Source organism: Echinops telfairi, unplaced genomic scaffold (genome assembly GCF_000313985.2).
Source record: "Echinops telfairi isolate 266 unplaced genomic scaffold, ASM31398v2 ScPeMD7_9;HRSCAF=40, whole genome shotgun sequence".
Taxonomy (NCBI): domain Eukaryota; kingdom Metazoa; phylum Chordata; class Mammalia; order Afrosoricida; family Tenrecidae; genus Echinops; species Echinops telfairi.
The window spans coordinates 73034422-73051358 of NW_022103906.1; the positions used below are offsets into that span (position 1 = coordinate 73034422).

Genomic DNA, 16937 nt, shown 5'->3' on the forward strand with positions numbered 1-16937 from the left:
AGAATACATCAAGGCCCAGGCCTGCATCATCCTCACAATTGTTTCTATGCTTCAGCCCATTGGTGTAGCCACAATGTCGAGTCACCTCCTTAAGGGCCTTCCTCTTTCTCACTGTCCTCTACCAAGCATGATGTCCTCCTCCAGGGATTGGTATCATGACAACCTGTCCAAATGATGTCAGATGAAATTGCAACATCCTTGCCTCTAAGGAGCACACTGGCGATACGCTTCCTCCGAAAGAGATGTGTTTGTCCTTTTACCAGTACGTGGTACTTCCAATATTCTACTACGGCACCACAATTCAAAATCATTGATTCTTCTTCAGTCTTCCTTGGTCAATGTCCAACTTTCACATGCTTATGAGACCACTGAAGATGCCACTGCTTGACATGGGTATACCTTAGTCCTCAAAGTAAAATCTTTGCCATTCAAAATTCAAAAGAAGTATTGTGGAGCAGATTTATCCAACACAATGAGTCTACTTATCTCTTGACTGCTGTTTCCATGAACACTGATTGTGGAGCCAATGAAGACAAAATCCTTGCCAACTTCAATCTTTTCTATATTGATGATGTTACTTGTTGGTCCAGTTGTGAGGATTTTGGTTTTCTTTACATTGTTATAATCCATGCTGAAGGTTGCAATCTTGGTTTTCATCAGCAAGTGCTTCAAGTTTTCCATGTTTTCAGTAGGCAAGATAGTGTAACGTGCATAGTTCAGGTTTTTAATAGTCTTTTCTCCAATCTTGATGGCACCTTCTTCTATGATTATTTGCTCGGGGGTGGGGGTGTTAATGAACATAAATATGTTTGCTCAGTGTCAGGAGTCTAGAAGTCTGAACTATGGTTCTGAGGGACGACTTTCTCTCTGTCGGCTCTGAGGGATAATTCTGTTTGCAGCTGCTCTAGCCAGTTTTCCTGAGTTCCTTTCAATCTCCACAAGGTGTATATCTTTCCCTCCATTTGTACTTGCATCTGTGTCTGGTCTGCTCTATTAATACTCAAAAAGGTTTATGTCTAAAATACACATGGCAATTCTATGGTCGCAATCACATAATAAAGATATAGATTTATACTGTGTTAGTCCAGGTAGACTAGAGAAACAAATTCATAGACACTCATATGTGTATAAGAAAGAGCTTTATAATATACAAGAACAATTGAATATTGAGAAAACATCCCACCCAGTCCTTATCAAGTTCATAAGTCCGTTATTAGCCCATATGTCCAATATCAACCTATAAATTCCTCTTCAGACTCACGCAACACATGTAATGACATGAATGCAGGGAGATCACAGGCCAGTGGGTGGAAAGTTTTGTGGACACCGTGGCAATGGAACCATCTCAGGACTGGTGTGGGTCCCCATGGGCCTCCTTCAGCTCCAGGGCTCTGGCATCACTCCATGTGTCTTCTCCACAGCAATGTCTCGCAGAGAGTGAGTGTGTGTCTTGCCTCCAGCGAGCTATTTATCTCTTTAACACCTGGTTAACAGGCTAAACTCCACTCCTTTACTGTTAAGTCTCAAATTAACAACAGATTATGTAACTACCAAAAAAACCTATAGGTATTAGAGATTAATATTTACAACACCTACTTTGGGGTACACAATTCAATACTTACTAATGGAAAATATCAAAACTAGTTGGATATCTGGACATTATCACTGACTGATAAACAAGCCAAGATGGCAGAACATGAAAATTATTCAAAGCTAGAAAATTATTCTGAAAAATTGATAGAAAATATAATGCTGATTCCACTTTAATTTTACAAAATGAAAGTTCTGATAACTGAAAGAAACAAAAACTAGATAGAAGGCACTCGCCCTAACAACTCTCAAATTTTGAAAGCAAGGGAAAAAATTGTTGACCTTTGACTTTTTAAATATGACTTTGGCATAATGCAGGTTGCAGAAATTAATTTTGATAAAGAAACTAATCAAAAATAGATAGAAGAATAGAAAGAATGAACCTGACCTAGCCAGAGCTGGCCACTAAAGCTGGTGATGTTTCAGTGTGGAGCAGCAACAATTCACCAGTTAGCACCAAGCAAATGAGCAAAAAGTAACATGTTTACTACATCTAATAGCATGACTCCTATAGCACAGATTCACATGCATTCCATTTTAGTGTCCTCTCCCTTAGATTTGACCATTTGTACAGTGGAATAAAATACAAAACGAAATCACAAAGCATTCATTTGCTAGCCTGGCATTTTCTATTCTAGAAGATCGTTAAAAATTAACCCATCTGTAGACAACTGGACACCCCCTTACAGAAGGGTCATAAGGAGGAGATGAGCCAGTCAGGGTGCAGGGTGGCAATGATGAAACATACAACTGTTCTCTAGTTCCTAAATGCTTTCCCCACCCCCAATGTCATGATCCCAATTCGACCTTACAAATCTGGCTGGAACAGAGGATGTACACTGGTACAGACGGGAATTGAAAACACAGGGAATCCAGGACAGATGACTCCTTCAGGACCGGTGGTGAGAGTGGCGATACTGGGAGGGTGGAGGGAATGTGGGGTAGAAAGAGGGAACTGATTACAAGGATCCATATATCACCTCCTCCCTGGGGGATGGACAACAGAAAAGTGGGTGAAGGGAGACATCGGACAGTGTAAGATATGACAAAATAATAATAATTTATGAATTATCAAGGATTTGTGAGGGAGGGGGAGCGGGGAGGGAGGGGGTAAAATGAGGAGCTGATACCAAGAGCTCACATAGAAAGCAAATGTTTTGAGAATGATGATGGCAACAAATGTACAAATGTGCTTGACACAATGGATGTATGTGTGGATTGTGATGAGTTGTACGAGCCCCCAATAAAATGATGTTTAAAAAATTATATCTCCTATATAATGTTCAAAGTCTTGAGGAATAACAGACTCAAGCATGACAGCAATTGGGATGGTGGCCTGCACTATGGAGTGTTTTGTTCTGTTGTGCATAAAGTCACTATGAGTTGGACCAACTCACTGGCGCCAAATAACAAAATTACCTTCATAAGATGGACTAACTTTGCTGAGCATAGTGTCTTCCAATTTTGTTCACACCAGGGAAAGTTGGATGTACTCATCATTTTTTAAGATATGCATAATCTCTCATTGTGTGAATGTTGTTGATGTTGGTGTTAGGTGCCATGCAGTAAGTTCCAACCCACTGCAATCCAATGCACAGCAGATGGGAACACGGCCAGTCCTGTGCCATCCACCTAATTGTCTCTACGCTGCATGACTGTTTTAATCCACTTCACGGAGGGATTTCCTCTTTTGCACTGCCCTTCCACTATACCGGGTATGAAGTCTTTTTTCCAGGGACTGGTGTCTGCTGAAAACATGTCCAAAGTGTGTAATACAAAGTCTCCCTGTCCTTGCCTCTAAGGAACACTCTAGACATACTTCTTCCAAGACAGATCAGTTTGCCCTTTTAGCAGTCCATGTTACTTTTAGTATTCATCTAAATTCAAATGCATTGATTCTTCCTCGGACTTCCGGAAAAACCCACTGTCCAAGGTTTATATGTTATGAAGCAATTGAAAATGCCAAGGTTTGGTTCCAGTGCACCTTAGTCCTCAAAGTAACACCCTTGCTTTTAAACATTTGAAAAGAGTCCTTGTGCGGCCAATTTACTGAATGCAATGCACCGTGTGATTCCTTAACTGATGATTTCATGTGCCTTGGTTGTAGTACCAAGAAAGTTGAAATTCTTGGCAATTGAAATCTTTTCTCTATGTGCTATGATGTGACCTATTATTCTAGTTGCGAGGATTTTGGTCTTCTTTGCATTTAGCCGTCATCCATATTTAAGGTTGCAATCTTTGATCATCAACAAGTGCTTCAAGTCCTCTTCATCTTCAGCAAGGAAGGAGATCTCAGGTTATTAATAAGCCTTCCTCTGATCCTGATGCCATTCTTCTTCATCCAATCCAGCTTCTCGGGTGAGTGGCTCAGCGTAAGTGTGGTGAAAGGAAACCCCCCTGTTACACACCTTTCCTCATTTTAAACAATGTACTATTCTCTTGTTCTGTTGCATAATGCCTCTTGATCCATGTGCAAGTTCTGCATGAGCACAAGAAAGTATTCTGGAATTCCCATTTTTCTCAAGGTTATCCAAAACTTGTTATGATCCACACAGTAAAATGTCTTGGCCCAGTCAATAACACACAAGTAAACACCTTGTTTACTTGTGTATTCTCTGCTTTCAGTCAAGATCTATCTGACATCAGCAATGGCATCCCATTTTCTATGTCCTCTTCTGATCTGGGCTGAGCCTCTGGAAGCTCCTTGTCAATGTATGACTGCAATCACTGTTGGGATGATCTTCAGCAAAATTTTACTTTCAGTGTGATAGCAATGATATTGTTCTATAATGTGAGCATTCTGTTGAATCTCTTTTCTTTGGAATGGGTACAAACATGGATCTCTTCCAGTTAGTTGGCCAAGTAATTGTCTTCCAAATTTCCTGGCACAGACTAGCAAGTGATTGTTCATCAGCTTGTTGAAACATTTCCAATGGTATTCCATCAATTTCTGGAGCCTTGTTTTTGGCTAATGCTTTCAGTGCAGCTTGAACTTCTCCCTTGAGCACCATTGGTCCTTGCTCGTGTGCTACCTCCTGAGATGGTGGTATGTCAACTAGTTATTTTTTGTTTCAGACAGTTGTGATTAATACTTGCTGGAAAATGAAGCTTCACATTATTTAAAATTACATCAACATTCATAGAGTCCAAGTATCAGAGGCAGAAGGGTATATTAGGACCACAAGAAATTTTTCACATTTTTGAATTAATTGTATATAGTGAGTCACCAGAAAGGAAAAAAAATTGTTCTTAACAAGCTGAATATGTATGTCCATTCCATCAAAGAGCCTGGTTTATCTTTCTGGGTCTATTCATTTGCAAATGGGAGGAGTGACTGGAGCCAGGTTCTTCATACCATACATTCTCATGTGCTGCCATATCTGCGTATCCTATCTAATTTCATTAAGATGAAGAGAGTCACTCACAGCAGGGCCACCTAGATAAGAAACTTCCATATGGAGGAGATCACATCCTCAAGCATCTTCCATTTCATTTCCTCCTGGTCCAATTTGGGCATCAGGCCATTGATGCGCAACATCGTGGCTCGACTTCAGCAATTCCTGGGGATGCAGATGCTTCTCCTCTTGCCACCTCATGCCTTCATCCTTTCAACTAGGTCTTTTTGGAAGTGTCTAGGTGTAATCTTTCCCTCTTCTCTTGATGCTCCTTGCATCATTGAGTTTTTGCCAATCGAATCTTTCAAGATTGCAACTTGAGTCTTGAATTTTTTCTTGGATTCTCTCAGTTGAGATATGCTGAATGTGGGCTTTTGGTTTTCTAAATCTAAATCTATGTACATTTCTTTATAATATTTTACTTTGTCTTTGAAGCTTCCTTTTGAAATTTCTGTTCAGCTCTTTGACTTCATCACTGTGTGCTTTCATTTCATCTTCCATGTGCTTTAACTACTGTACAATTAAGAGCAAGTTTCAGATCTCTCCTGACATCCGCTTTGGTCTTTTATTTCTTTATTGTCTTTTGAATGACTTTGCTTTCTTCATAATGATGTTCTTGATATCCTCACCAGGTCTTCTGTCATTAGTGTTCAGTACTTCAAATCTGTTCTTGAGATGTTCTCAGAATTCAGGTGGCAAAAACTCAAAGTTATATTTTGGCTCTTGTGGACTTGTTTCCCTTTTCTCCAGCTCTAACTTGAATGGAGGGTCTGTTCCACAGTCATTCTCTGACCTGGTTCTAGCTTCTGACATCGAGTCATGTACTAGTCTCTTTCCACAGATGTCGTCAATTTGATTCATGTTTGGTCCGACTGGAGAAGTGCAAGTATTTGGTATGAACAAGTCATTCAACTTCAAAAATTCTACCATGCAATCTCCAGCTTCATTTCTCTCACCAAATTCTTATTTTCTAAATACTGTTGCTCTTTATCTCCAGTGTTCACATTCAAATCTCCAATAATTATCAAGGCATCGTGATTACATATTTGATCAATTTATGACTGAAGATATTAGTAGAATTCTTCAATGTCTTCATCACTAGCTTTTGTGCCCTGGGGGTGTAGTGGTTATGCACTGGGCTGCTAAGGCAAAGGTCAGCAGTTCTAAAGGACAAGCCAGTACACAGGAAAAGATGGGGTTCACTCCAGTAATCAGTTAGTCTCTGAACCTCTCAGGGGCAGAACCATCCTGGCCCTTAGGGTGGTTCTGATTAGGCATGGATTAGATGAGACTGAGTCAGTCATTTAGTTAGCTTTTGTGGTTGATGCATAAATTTGAGTAATAGTTGTATTGATTGGATTTCCTTGATGGTATATAGATGTGATCCAATCACAGTGTTGCACTTTAAGACTACCTTTGCTATGTCCTTTTGACAAGGCACGCAAAGCCATTCCTCTTGATTGTGTTCTTCCCGGCATAAGTAAATCATATGATTGTTCTGATTCAAAATGGCCAATAACCAACAATTTCAGCTCACTAATACCTAAGATATCGATCTTTATTCATTCTATTGCATTATTGATGATTTCCAACTTTCCTAGATTCATACTTCGTACATTCCAAATTCTGTCATTAGCAGATTTTTACAGCTGTACTTTCTTACCTTGAGTCTTGCCCCATCAGCAAATTAAGATCCCACAAGCTCCACTCCCACAGGCTTTACTCCACTCTTGTCATGTGGTCAACATTTGCTTCTGACACAAGAGACACAATGCTCTGCTTCCATTCATTAGGCCTTCAGTGTCGGATGATGTTTCAAAGACATGCGTGAGATTTTCAGTGACTACTGCTTCTGAAGCGAGTGGCTGGCTTCTTCTTTGTGGTCTGTTCTCTGTTTAGAAGCTCAGCTATAACCTGTTCACCTTGAGTGGCACTACCTGCCTTTGAAATATGGTAACCTAGCATCATCATGGCAACACACAAACTGACAGAAAAGGGGTGGATTGTGTATATGGACCAAAGTCCGTTTATTCACTTCTCCACAGACAGGGAGTTTACTGGATTCCATATATTTTTAGTTTTTCTATGGTCTTGTGAAATGTATAGTTTTAGTTTGTGTGAGAGCAAATTTAATTTATTCAAATAAATTACTCATTTAGTTGGTGCCTTCTAATGGTTGGCAAGTACTCTACAGTGTGACATCAGGATTGGAGGAAGGCTTATTAACAATCTGTGATATGCAAATGAGGAAGACTTGAAGCACTTGCTGATGAAGATCAAGGATTGCAACCTTCAGTATGGTTTACAATTCAATGTAAAGAAAACAAAAAATCCTCACAACTAGACCTACTGATAACACGATGCTAAGTGGAGAAAAGGTTGAAGTTGTTAAGGATTTTCTCTTGCTTGGATCCATAATCAATGCTCACAGAAGCAGCAAAGGACCAAATGACATGTCTTAGTGTGTAAAGCTGCTGTATAAGATCTGTTTAGAGGATTAAAAAGCACGAATGTTACTTAGAGAATGAATACACACCTGGTCCATAGCCTCAGATGCATGTGACCGTGGACACCGAATAAGGAAATCTTGAGAAGAATCAAAGCATTGGAATTATGGTATGACTGAAGAATCTTGAAGTAGCAAGGACTGCCAGAGAACAAACGAATCTGTCTTGGAAGTACAGCTGAAATGCTTTGTAGGGGCAAGATGGTGACACATATCTTACATACTTTGGACATGTCAGAAGATCAGTCCCTGTAGATGGACATCATGCTTAATAAAATAGAAGAGCAGCCAAGAAGAGGAAGACCCTCAAGGAGGTGGATTGACATCGTGGCTGCAATAAGGGGCTCAAACCTAAGAACGATTTGAGGATGGTGCAGGATAAGACTGTGTTTCATTGGGTTGCTATGAGTCAGAACCAACTCTGGGCAACTGACAATATTGATAACTGTATAATATTGATACTCCAAATTTCTCCTAGTCACTGACCCATTGGACACCATGACTGGTAACAAAAACTCATCTTTGATGAAATCCTCCTGCAAGTTTCTTTATCGACCTGAAAAATATCTCATATGGGACCTACTCAGAAAATGATTGACTCCATCATTGCACTCAGGAATGTTTAATTTCACTAAGTGCTGATAGATCACTGAGCAGAATGAACGAAAACGTCCCCAGCCTCTCCAGCAGGCGATGAAGTCCTGTGTCATCACATCTCTATACTTGTCGTTATCCATAGAGCATAATAAATTATCAATTGAGACCTCGTTATCCTCATCTGTATTTTTCTTATTACTAATGAATTCTCATTGTGTCTCCCCTAAAAACTGTCTGTTCATTGTCCATTTTTCCACCGAGGTTCCTGTTTCTATTTGGGGAGTTTAAAAATAGGACAAAGTGACTTTGGGGAACGAAATAAAAGAGGAATCGAATAAATCAGGATGATTCAAAGGCTCTCCTCGTTTGGACGACACACAGGTCTTTAATGGTAATAGTACAGACACTATTAATATATTATCTACCTGCACAAAATGAACCGATGGACGTAAACAGCTTTCAGTCTGATATCTTATAAAGTTGCTAGAAACCCTACAAAAATATTGTAAGAGCAAGAAAGAGGTGAAAAAAGATAAAATTGTTGTCTTTCCTAAACACATTGAAATAAAATGAGGTTGGGAATGCGGGGAGGCTGTGAGGCATATTAGCCTAGTACTGACTCCCCAGTGAAACTCAGGAAGCCTCTATCATTTACGTCAATTAAAAGTGACAGTCTCGATTGGAAAAAGTACAGAGAAATAAAGTATAACTGGTGGTCTCTCACTACTATGGAATAGATTAGATGCCTTAAGTGACGCTTGCTGCGTTTTTGCCTTGATTGAACGGTGGCATGCAAGAGCACAGCATAGAGTTCTTCTCACTGCTCTGCTGTCATCTTTTAAACACTCACAGATAGAAGTTGGTTTCGCGGCCATATCTAATTGTTTTTCAAATTCCTTTTTTTAAGAGCCAATTACATGGGTAACTTGGGGAAGTGACCCAAACTAGTGACCATCTAGTGTCCACTGTCTCATAGTGGGGAAAATGAAAGAGCATCCCTAACACAGAAGTGCAATTAGTTATTTTCTTCCTTTCCCTCACCTGTTCACATTCGGGACAACGCCGACCTCAGGGTCACAAGGGCTTTGAATCTCAGAGGTAAAATTAAATCATTCATTCTCTGTAATGGCTTCTCCCCAGCATCAAACAATGAACATGGGGAGCAGAACTCCTTTTTCTTAAATTGAATATATTGATTACATATGATAGCCAGAAAGGATATTTGAGGTTGTAGGCAGCTCTTTATCTGCTTATAATTTAATTTTATGCACTCAGTAGATGAGTTTTAATTTCCTCCTTTCAGGATCTTATCTAGAGAGACTAATTAATTCATGTCCACCATTAATAATTATATGAGGTGTTTTATATTCGTTGATAAATAAATATTTAAACACATTACATTTATAAGGAGGAAATATGTTTTCTGATATCTGAATTTAAAGATAAATATGACTTTTAAAAAGCTGATTTGCTTAAAATTTATAAGCTATAAAAACTCATCATCTTTTACGTAAAATCAATAAATTACTAGAAATTAAAATATACTATCTTAATACCTTAATTCACCTTAAATTCATACATAGTGCTTTCTTCCATGTGTATAAAAATCTGATTACTAAACATAAGAATAACTCATCACCCTAAACCTATACTATTCTCTCACCGTTAAGTATGAAGAACTGAGAATTGTCATCACTACTGCCTTTAGAGGTTGAATTAAGTTCCATGGTATGTATCTTCAAATCTCATTTTCAGAAGATAAACATTATATTTGTTTTCAGTTTACAAGATAAACCTTGTTGCAGTATATCATGGAAAGGAGAGAAGAATTATTACTTTATTTACTTATTATTTATTTACCTATTTTACTTCATCCTCAATTTCTTTGTATATAATTAGGTTTACTACATTATAGTATCTATCTATCGATATATATAAAGTGGGTACACCAAAAAAAAAAAAAACCCTGAAAAAAAGCTCTGCTGGACGGAGCTTTCAAAGTATGCCTTTTACCTACGAGGCAAAAATCAAGCAACTCGCTCTGACTTAGTTCACCCAGTGGTGCTGCCTGGGAAGGTTCTCTATGGTGAATATTTTCATAAAAGCATTTTTACTCAAGCCTCATTTTTTGTGATAGCTTATTTAAGAGAATAGCATGCACCTGTGAAATTTTATTTCTACATAAAATGAGAAAAATGCTGCAGAAACTGTTGTGATGTTGAACACAACTTAAAAGGACAGTGCTATGGGGAAAACTCATATGTATGAGTGGTTTTATCATTTCAAAAAAGGTGAAATGTCAAACTACATTCTCGACATCCATCAACTTCCCAAATGGATGAAAATGTCAACAAAACATGTGCACTCATCCTTGAAGACGAGAGACAGATCATTAACGAGATAAGGAAGTTATCTGGACTATCCTGGAATTTGGTTCAGTGAATTTTAATAGAAGATTTGGGAAGGAGAGTGCTCTGCAAAATTTGTTCCTCAGGTGCATAAGCCCATATGATGAAGAAATCTCATGGTGCCTGACTATTAGAAGACATTGCATCTGGGGTCTTAAAGGCTTGACCTTAAACAAGTGGCTATCTAGCAGGGAAGCAACAAAGCCCACATGGAAGAAGCACACCAGCCTGTGTGATCATGAGATATTGACAGGATCAAGTATGAGACTATCTAAAGCAAATAATTATATCGATGAGAAGGATAGGTGTCAGAGAGGAAACCCAAAGACCATCTGTAGACAATCGGACATCCCCTCACAGAATGGTAACCCAGTGCTCTGAGGAGACAATCATATTCTTTGATGCAAAGAATCTTTATTCCAGTTGGAACCTTGGGAAATCCACATCCATAAGCAAAGTCAAATCAGGACAGGCCATCCATAAAGTCTGACGCAATATTCACCAGTTCACAGGCTGAAAAATCTTCTCTCCATTTGGTTGGGTTCTGGTCAACACAATGTAGGCTGCCTCAGTTAGCCTCACCTGACTATGCATTGGTTGTTTACCCTTTAGACCATGGCTCATCACTAATTCTCAATTACCCTAGCCCACTTGTGCTAGGTCATGAACTTCAGACCAGTCAATCCACTCATATCTTCTCCTCTAGTTCCTATAAACCAGGTCCATGGGTGTCAGTGGCCAGACTCAACCCATTTCCTTATTGCTGTGTTTCTCTCACTTCCACTCAAGTGGATCCAGGTGGTCACCTGGCAAGCATTTCATCCTGCTCACAGGTTTCCTTTAACATTCAGTTCTAGAGAGTTTTCGTCATGGTTCCAAATTTTTTCCAGCTTCTGACAAAAATCACTATTTCAAAATTCAAAAATCCAAAGAGTTCCTTTTTTTCTTCAATCTGTCAGCAATCCCCTATGCAGCTCTCTTGGAATGCAAATATCCTGAATACTCCAAAGCACTGGGTGGGGCTTGTCTTTTCAGAGCCTTCTTTGTAAACTTTTCCTAAAGCCGTTTAATGATCAAATTTTAATGGCTCAAGGCAAATATGCTTAAAAGCTCTCAATTTTCAAACTTCCCAATAATCATTTTTACAATCATTATATCAACAATAATAAGCAGAAAAATGAGTGTAAACAAAGTAGAATCAGATACTAATCACAATTCTTAAAACAATGAAATTCAATCCTTATTTAGCTTATATTAATCCTTATCAAAACTATTCTATTGATACCAAAATATGGGACTAGGCCTCCGACAGCCTCAAGCCAAAGACAGGCTTTCTGTCAGCCATTTGAACCTTCGGTCAGTCAGTTTCGTTAAGCAGCATGGTTTCTGAGAAATTCAAATGGAGATTTCTACCCCTAAACTCTAAATACACATTAATCACATTTTTCCCCATTTCAAACAGGAATAACCAAAGACAACAACCGAACAAAATAATCAAAACCTTAACTTTCCATATTCTTTGCAGAAAACAACTCAGTAAACCACATGGACATATCCTACCTCTGCTAGCTGAAAAAGAAAAACTACCCTGAGGCAGAGGTCAAACAAGGCTCCACTCTCCATCTTTATGGAACCCCACTCCTGGTACCATAATGTGCTAGTCTGGGCAGACTAAAGAAACAAATCCAGGGAGATTCATATGTGAATAACAAAGAGCTTTATATACAAGAACAATTGAATGTTGAGTCCAAATCAAGTCCATAAGTCCAATATTAGCCCATATGTCCGATATCAATCTATAAATTCCTCTTCAGACTCATACAACACATGCAATGACACCAAATGTAGAAGATCACAGGGCAGTGGGTGAAAGTTCTTGTGGATCCAGCAGCAGTGTAAGCATCTCAGCGCTGGCAGAGGTTTCCATATGGTTCCTTTAGCTCCAGGGCTCTAGTGTAGCTCCATGTGTCCTATCAGCTGCAGGGAGTGAGCATGTGCCCCACCTCCAAGGAACTATTTATCTCCTCAGTGCCTCCAAATGAGGTCATCAGGCTGTGACCTGGCACACAGGCTAAACTCCACTCCTTCACTGGTAAGTCTCAAATTGACAACAGATTATGTAACCACAACTAGTATCTCAAACCTTTAGTAATCATTCCCACACATATTCTCCAGGTTTCTGTCTGCACATATTAGCAAACTCCAGCAGTTCTTATTGAGTATAGCACACATCTTCCTGGTTCACCATCGATACCACACCTCTAGGAATTCTCTGAGACTTCATTACAGTTAGAAGTCTAAAAGCCATAATGGCTGATGAGGGTGCTAGAGGGGCTTTCAGCAATATCTTCTAAGGCATCCACTCTAAGCAATATCCTAATTTTCTCTAAACAATATCAATTAATTCTACACTTTCCCACTATTCTGTTATCTCTGACACCAGCTCCCCATGGCACCTGGAGCTAGGGCAGATCTCAGAGCAGAGGACACCATCCTTGAGATTACCAAATAGACAGGTTCTAGTTACAAGTTTGAGAACCCCACAACACCCCAAAATTCTGCCTTTCTGGCCATCGATTTGGCATTCTCCCATTATCACTTTCAGATGTGAGCTGCAAGCTTGGATCTCTGCTGAGTTATCTCACTTTCTCCAGCATTCTTCCCCCACGTCCCATACCCACACTCCTTTTGGAACAACTCAGAACTCAAAGGAAGTTCTTCACTTATGATTATAGATTTCACATAACAAAATGATACAAATCAGAATTGTCATAGGGAAGAAATTCATGGCTGAGGTCTGGGAGGGCTTCCAAGGAAGAGCTCCCATGATCCAAACAGGGTGCAGCACCTTTTGTCAAATGGGAATCTCACTGAAGCCAGCCTCTATGTTCAGGGCTTTAGTAAGGTAGTCCTGATTGGCACTAATTTTATATATATATGCATACATACATACATATATGTATTATAGGCTCATTCATCCTTATGGATACACCAGGTGAGTCTCTCCTGGTCAGGCCAGCCCCTTTTTGTTAGCTCAAATCCTCAGGTGTGGTCTGGAACTTTCAGAAAGCACCTCAATCACTCTGTTACTTCACAAGCAGTTAAGGCAAAGGCCCAAATCATTTTGCATGATCACAAAGGGTTTATTGTTATTGTTGTTGTTAGTTGCCACCGAGCCAGCACTGACTCGGTGACCTTATGTACAACAGAATGAAACACTACCTGGTCCTACACCATCCTCACAATTGTTATGTGTGAGCCCATAGATGTAGGCAATGTGTCGATCCATCTCTTTTCATGCCCACTTTACCGAGCATTACATCCTTTTCCAGGAGTGCTCTCCCATGACGACATGCCCAAAGTCTATGAGACAAAGTGGGTTCTTTATTCTTTTTTCAAAGTTGGTTCTTGTGACAGTCTATGGCACTTTTAGCACAACTACAATTTTCAAATGCATTGCTGTTTCTTCTTGAGTCTTCTTTACTGAATGGCCCGTGAGGCCATGGGAAATACCCTGGCTTGAGTCAGGTGTACCTTTGTCCTCAAAGTGACACCCTTGCTCTTTAAAACTTTGAAGAAATCTTGTGCAGATATATTTACCCAATGTAATGTGTTCTTTGATCTCTTGACTATTGCTTCCATGAACGTTGATTATGGATCCAAGCAAGATGAAACTCTTGATCACTTCCATCTTTTCTCTATTTATCCCCCTACTAGTAACAAGTGGGCCTGCTAACTGCAAGGTCAGCTGCTTGAAACCACCAGCCACTCTGCTGGAGAAAGATGGGACTTTCTACTCCTGTGTAGAGTGACAGTCCTAAAAACTCTCAGGGTCAGTTGTACCCCATGCTATACAGATGGCACTAGTGAGTGATCTTGATGTTGCCTACCATTTCAGTTTTAAAGAGTTTTGTTTTCTTTACATTGAGTTGTGATCTATATTGAAAGCTGCAAACCTGTATCTTCTGCAGCAAGTGCTTCGAGTCCTCCTTTTATTTCATCAAGCAAAGGTGTGTCATCTGCGCCTCACAGGTGGTTAAGAAGCCTTCCTCCGGTCCTTATGCTCAGGTTTCCTTCCTACAGTCGTTTCTCTGAAGATTTGCTCAGCACACAGACTGACGAAGTATGAGGAGAAGATACAACTCTGACACACACCTTTCCTGATTTTAAACCAGGCAATCTTCCCTTATACTGTTTGAATGAATACCTCCTCCATCCATATATATTATATGTGTATATGTTAGCTTATCTAAATGTTTAGCTAATTAATACAATAAATGAGACAACAACCCCATGAACCATGTTTACTGAATTTCAGTTAATGTGTTTTCTGTAAGTGATCTAGAACTATCTTCCCCACCCCCCACTCCCCATCACTCAGTACTGTTTTAACTTGAGTGTTTTGCTCTGAGCAATATTTTTACAATATTTTGATAAACATCTAGTGGTGAGACAAAATCTATAAAGTGAGATCACATAATAATTTTCACCTTATCCTTTATAGATTTCAGTTAAAGCTGACAAAATTTATCAACTTGAATAAAATATTCTAAAATCCAGTTTAAAAGGCTGCCTTTACCCGAGTGAAGGCACATTTTCTTCAAATAGGTGCCATATTTTCCATTTTCCAATCTTTGGACATTAGAATCACAACATGTAAATTCTCAAGAGTAATGTATGGTGCTCTTCCTTAGCTACAAGTATTTTTTATTAATGTATGTCAAACATCATGATGTGTATGGAGGAAAAGCATCCAAGATACTAAAGCAGCCTAAGACACCCTGCCCACTGAGCAGGGGCCTCCTGGCCTCCCATATATGTAACAGCTACAACAGCCGGCAGTAAGTTGATAAGTGACCTTCCAAATAAAGCCAGGAGTTTTTAAATGTATATATTCCTAACTGTCTGGCAACAATTTCTTTTTCCCATAGTGTCTTTAGTGAGTGTATGACTTGGCTTATCTTTTTGATTAAAGACTTTTGTACACATCTTTGTCCCTTGTGGAAGCTGTATCACACCTTGTTGTGTGTGCCTGTGCAGCTGTTCAAGGGACTCCATTAAATCTCAGAGAGCAGAAAATGTCATAATTCTTCCATAAATAATGAGGAATAAGAAATCCATATATTTAAATAGAATACACTGCCCGTGTCTCCAGATGTTACTTTGGCTTAGCTTGAAAAATATCTGTTTAAATGGGGCAAATAATTCATGCTACCAAATACATATTCTCATCTTAAAAATAGGGTGTGCATTTAAAAATATAGTATAAAACTTTTTAAAATATCTCCAATTTATCTTGGATTCAAATTGGTTCAGCTATATAAATGATCTGCCACTTAAGGAAAGAAAACCTATATTCCTCTTGACAAAGAAATGTTTTTAACTATTATCAATGATCTTTTAGAAGCTCTTCCTTGAATACAACCTGTGCTGTGAAGGCTTACAGTACAGAAATTGATCCTCTAAAATAGGGCTTTTAAAATAAAGAAAATACATAGTGTAGAATAGTGACAAAAGGGAGAATATAGTTAAAGAATGATATCGGCGAAGGCTTTTTAAATTTTAGTATGTTATAGTGACAAATAGCTTGCAACAAACCAAAGACATACCATTTGTCTTGTAACTCTTCCTTTGCACATTTGTTTTACAAAATACAAGTTGGGTCAGAATTAAATATATATATATATATATATTTATATAATTTATATCTTTATGGATGAAACCTGACTGTAATTTTAATTATAGAAAATCCCCTTGATATGCATTTTTCTCTATAATTTCATGCATGGACTTTATACTTAATCTATGACTTTGATCCAAATAGTTGGATTAGCAATAGGGAAACTACATTATTTACATGGCTAAGAGACCATTTATTGAAAATGCCCGTATAAAAAATTCTGTGACATTGCTTCAAAGAACTTGGATATAAATGTTTATAACTAAATGTTTTTAACTCTCATCAAGTTGATTCCAACTCATAATTGTTGTAGATAGGACACAGTAGAACTATTCCTTGGAATTTTCAGATTGTAAATCTTTAAGGGAGCAAACAATGTTATTGATCTCACAAAGGTTCAGCCTCCTAATTATCAGTTTATACTCAAGTATAAGCCGACTTGAATAGCAGCCGGGGCATCTAATTTGCTACAAAAACTGCATTAAAAATGTGCTGGACCACGTGAAAGAAAACAAAAGACCCTGAACTATTCATACGGTTATATATGTATGCATATGTGTGTATTGTTGTTGTTGTAGACATTGTTTTACTTTCTGTTGTTGCCTCGTTGCACTCAGTCTGGTGATGGTACATAGCATGTCTACCTGGAAGGGATAGGCAGAATAAACAACAAGCCAGAAGAGAGAACAATGGGATGACAGATCAGTGGAGCATGGGGGTAGGGGAGGGGGAAGGAAGGAAGAGGGTTTTAACAAGCACAG

General features: G+C 38.8%; 1 protein-coding gene across 1 annotated transcript; it reads right to left on the bottom strand.

Moving 5' to 3' along the window:
* Nucleotides 1-4954: 4954 nt before the first annotated feature.
* Nucleotides 4955-5128, bottom strand: LOC115868256 (mitochondrial import receptor subunit TOM5 homolog). Its single transcript, XM_045286577.1, is given in 1 exon segment — nucleotides 4955-5128. A coding segment is annotated over 1 exon segment (174 nt).
* Nucleotides 5129-16937: the final 11809 nt, after the last annotated feature.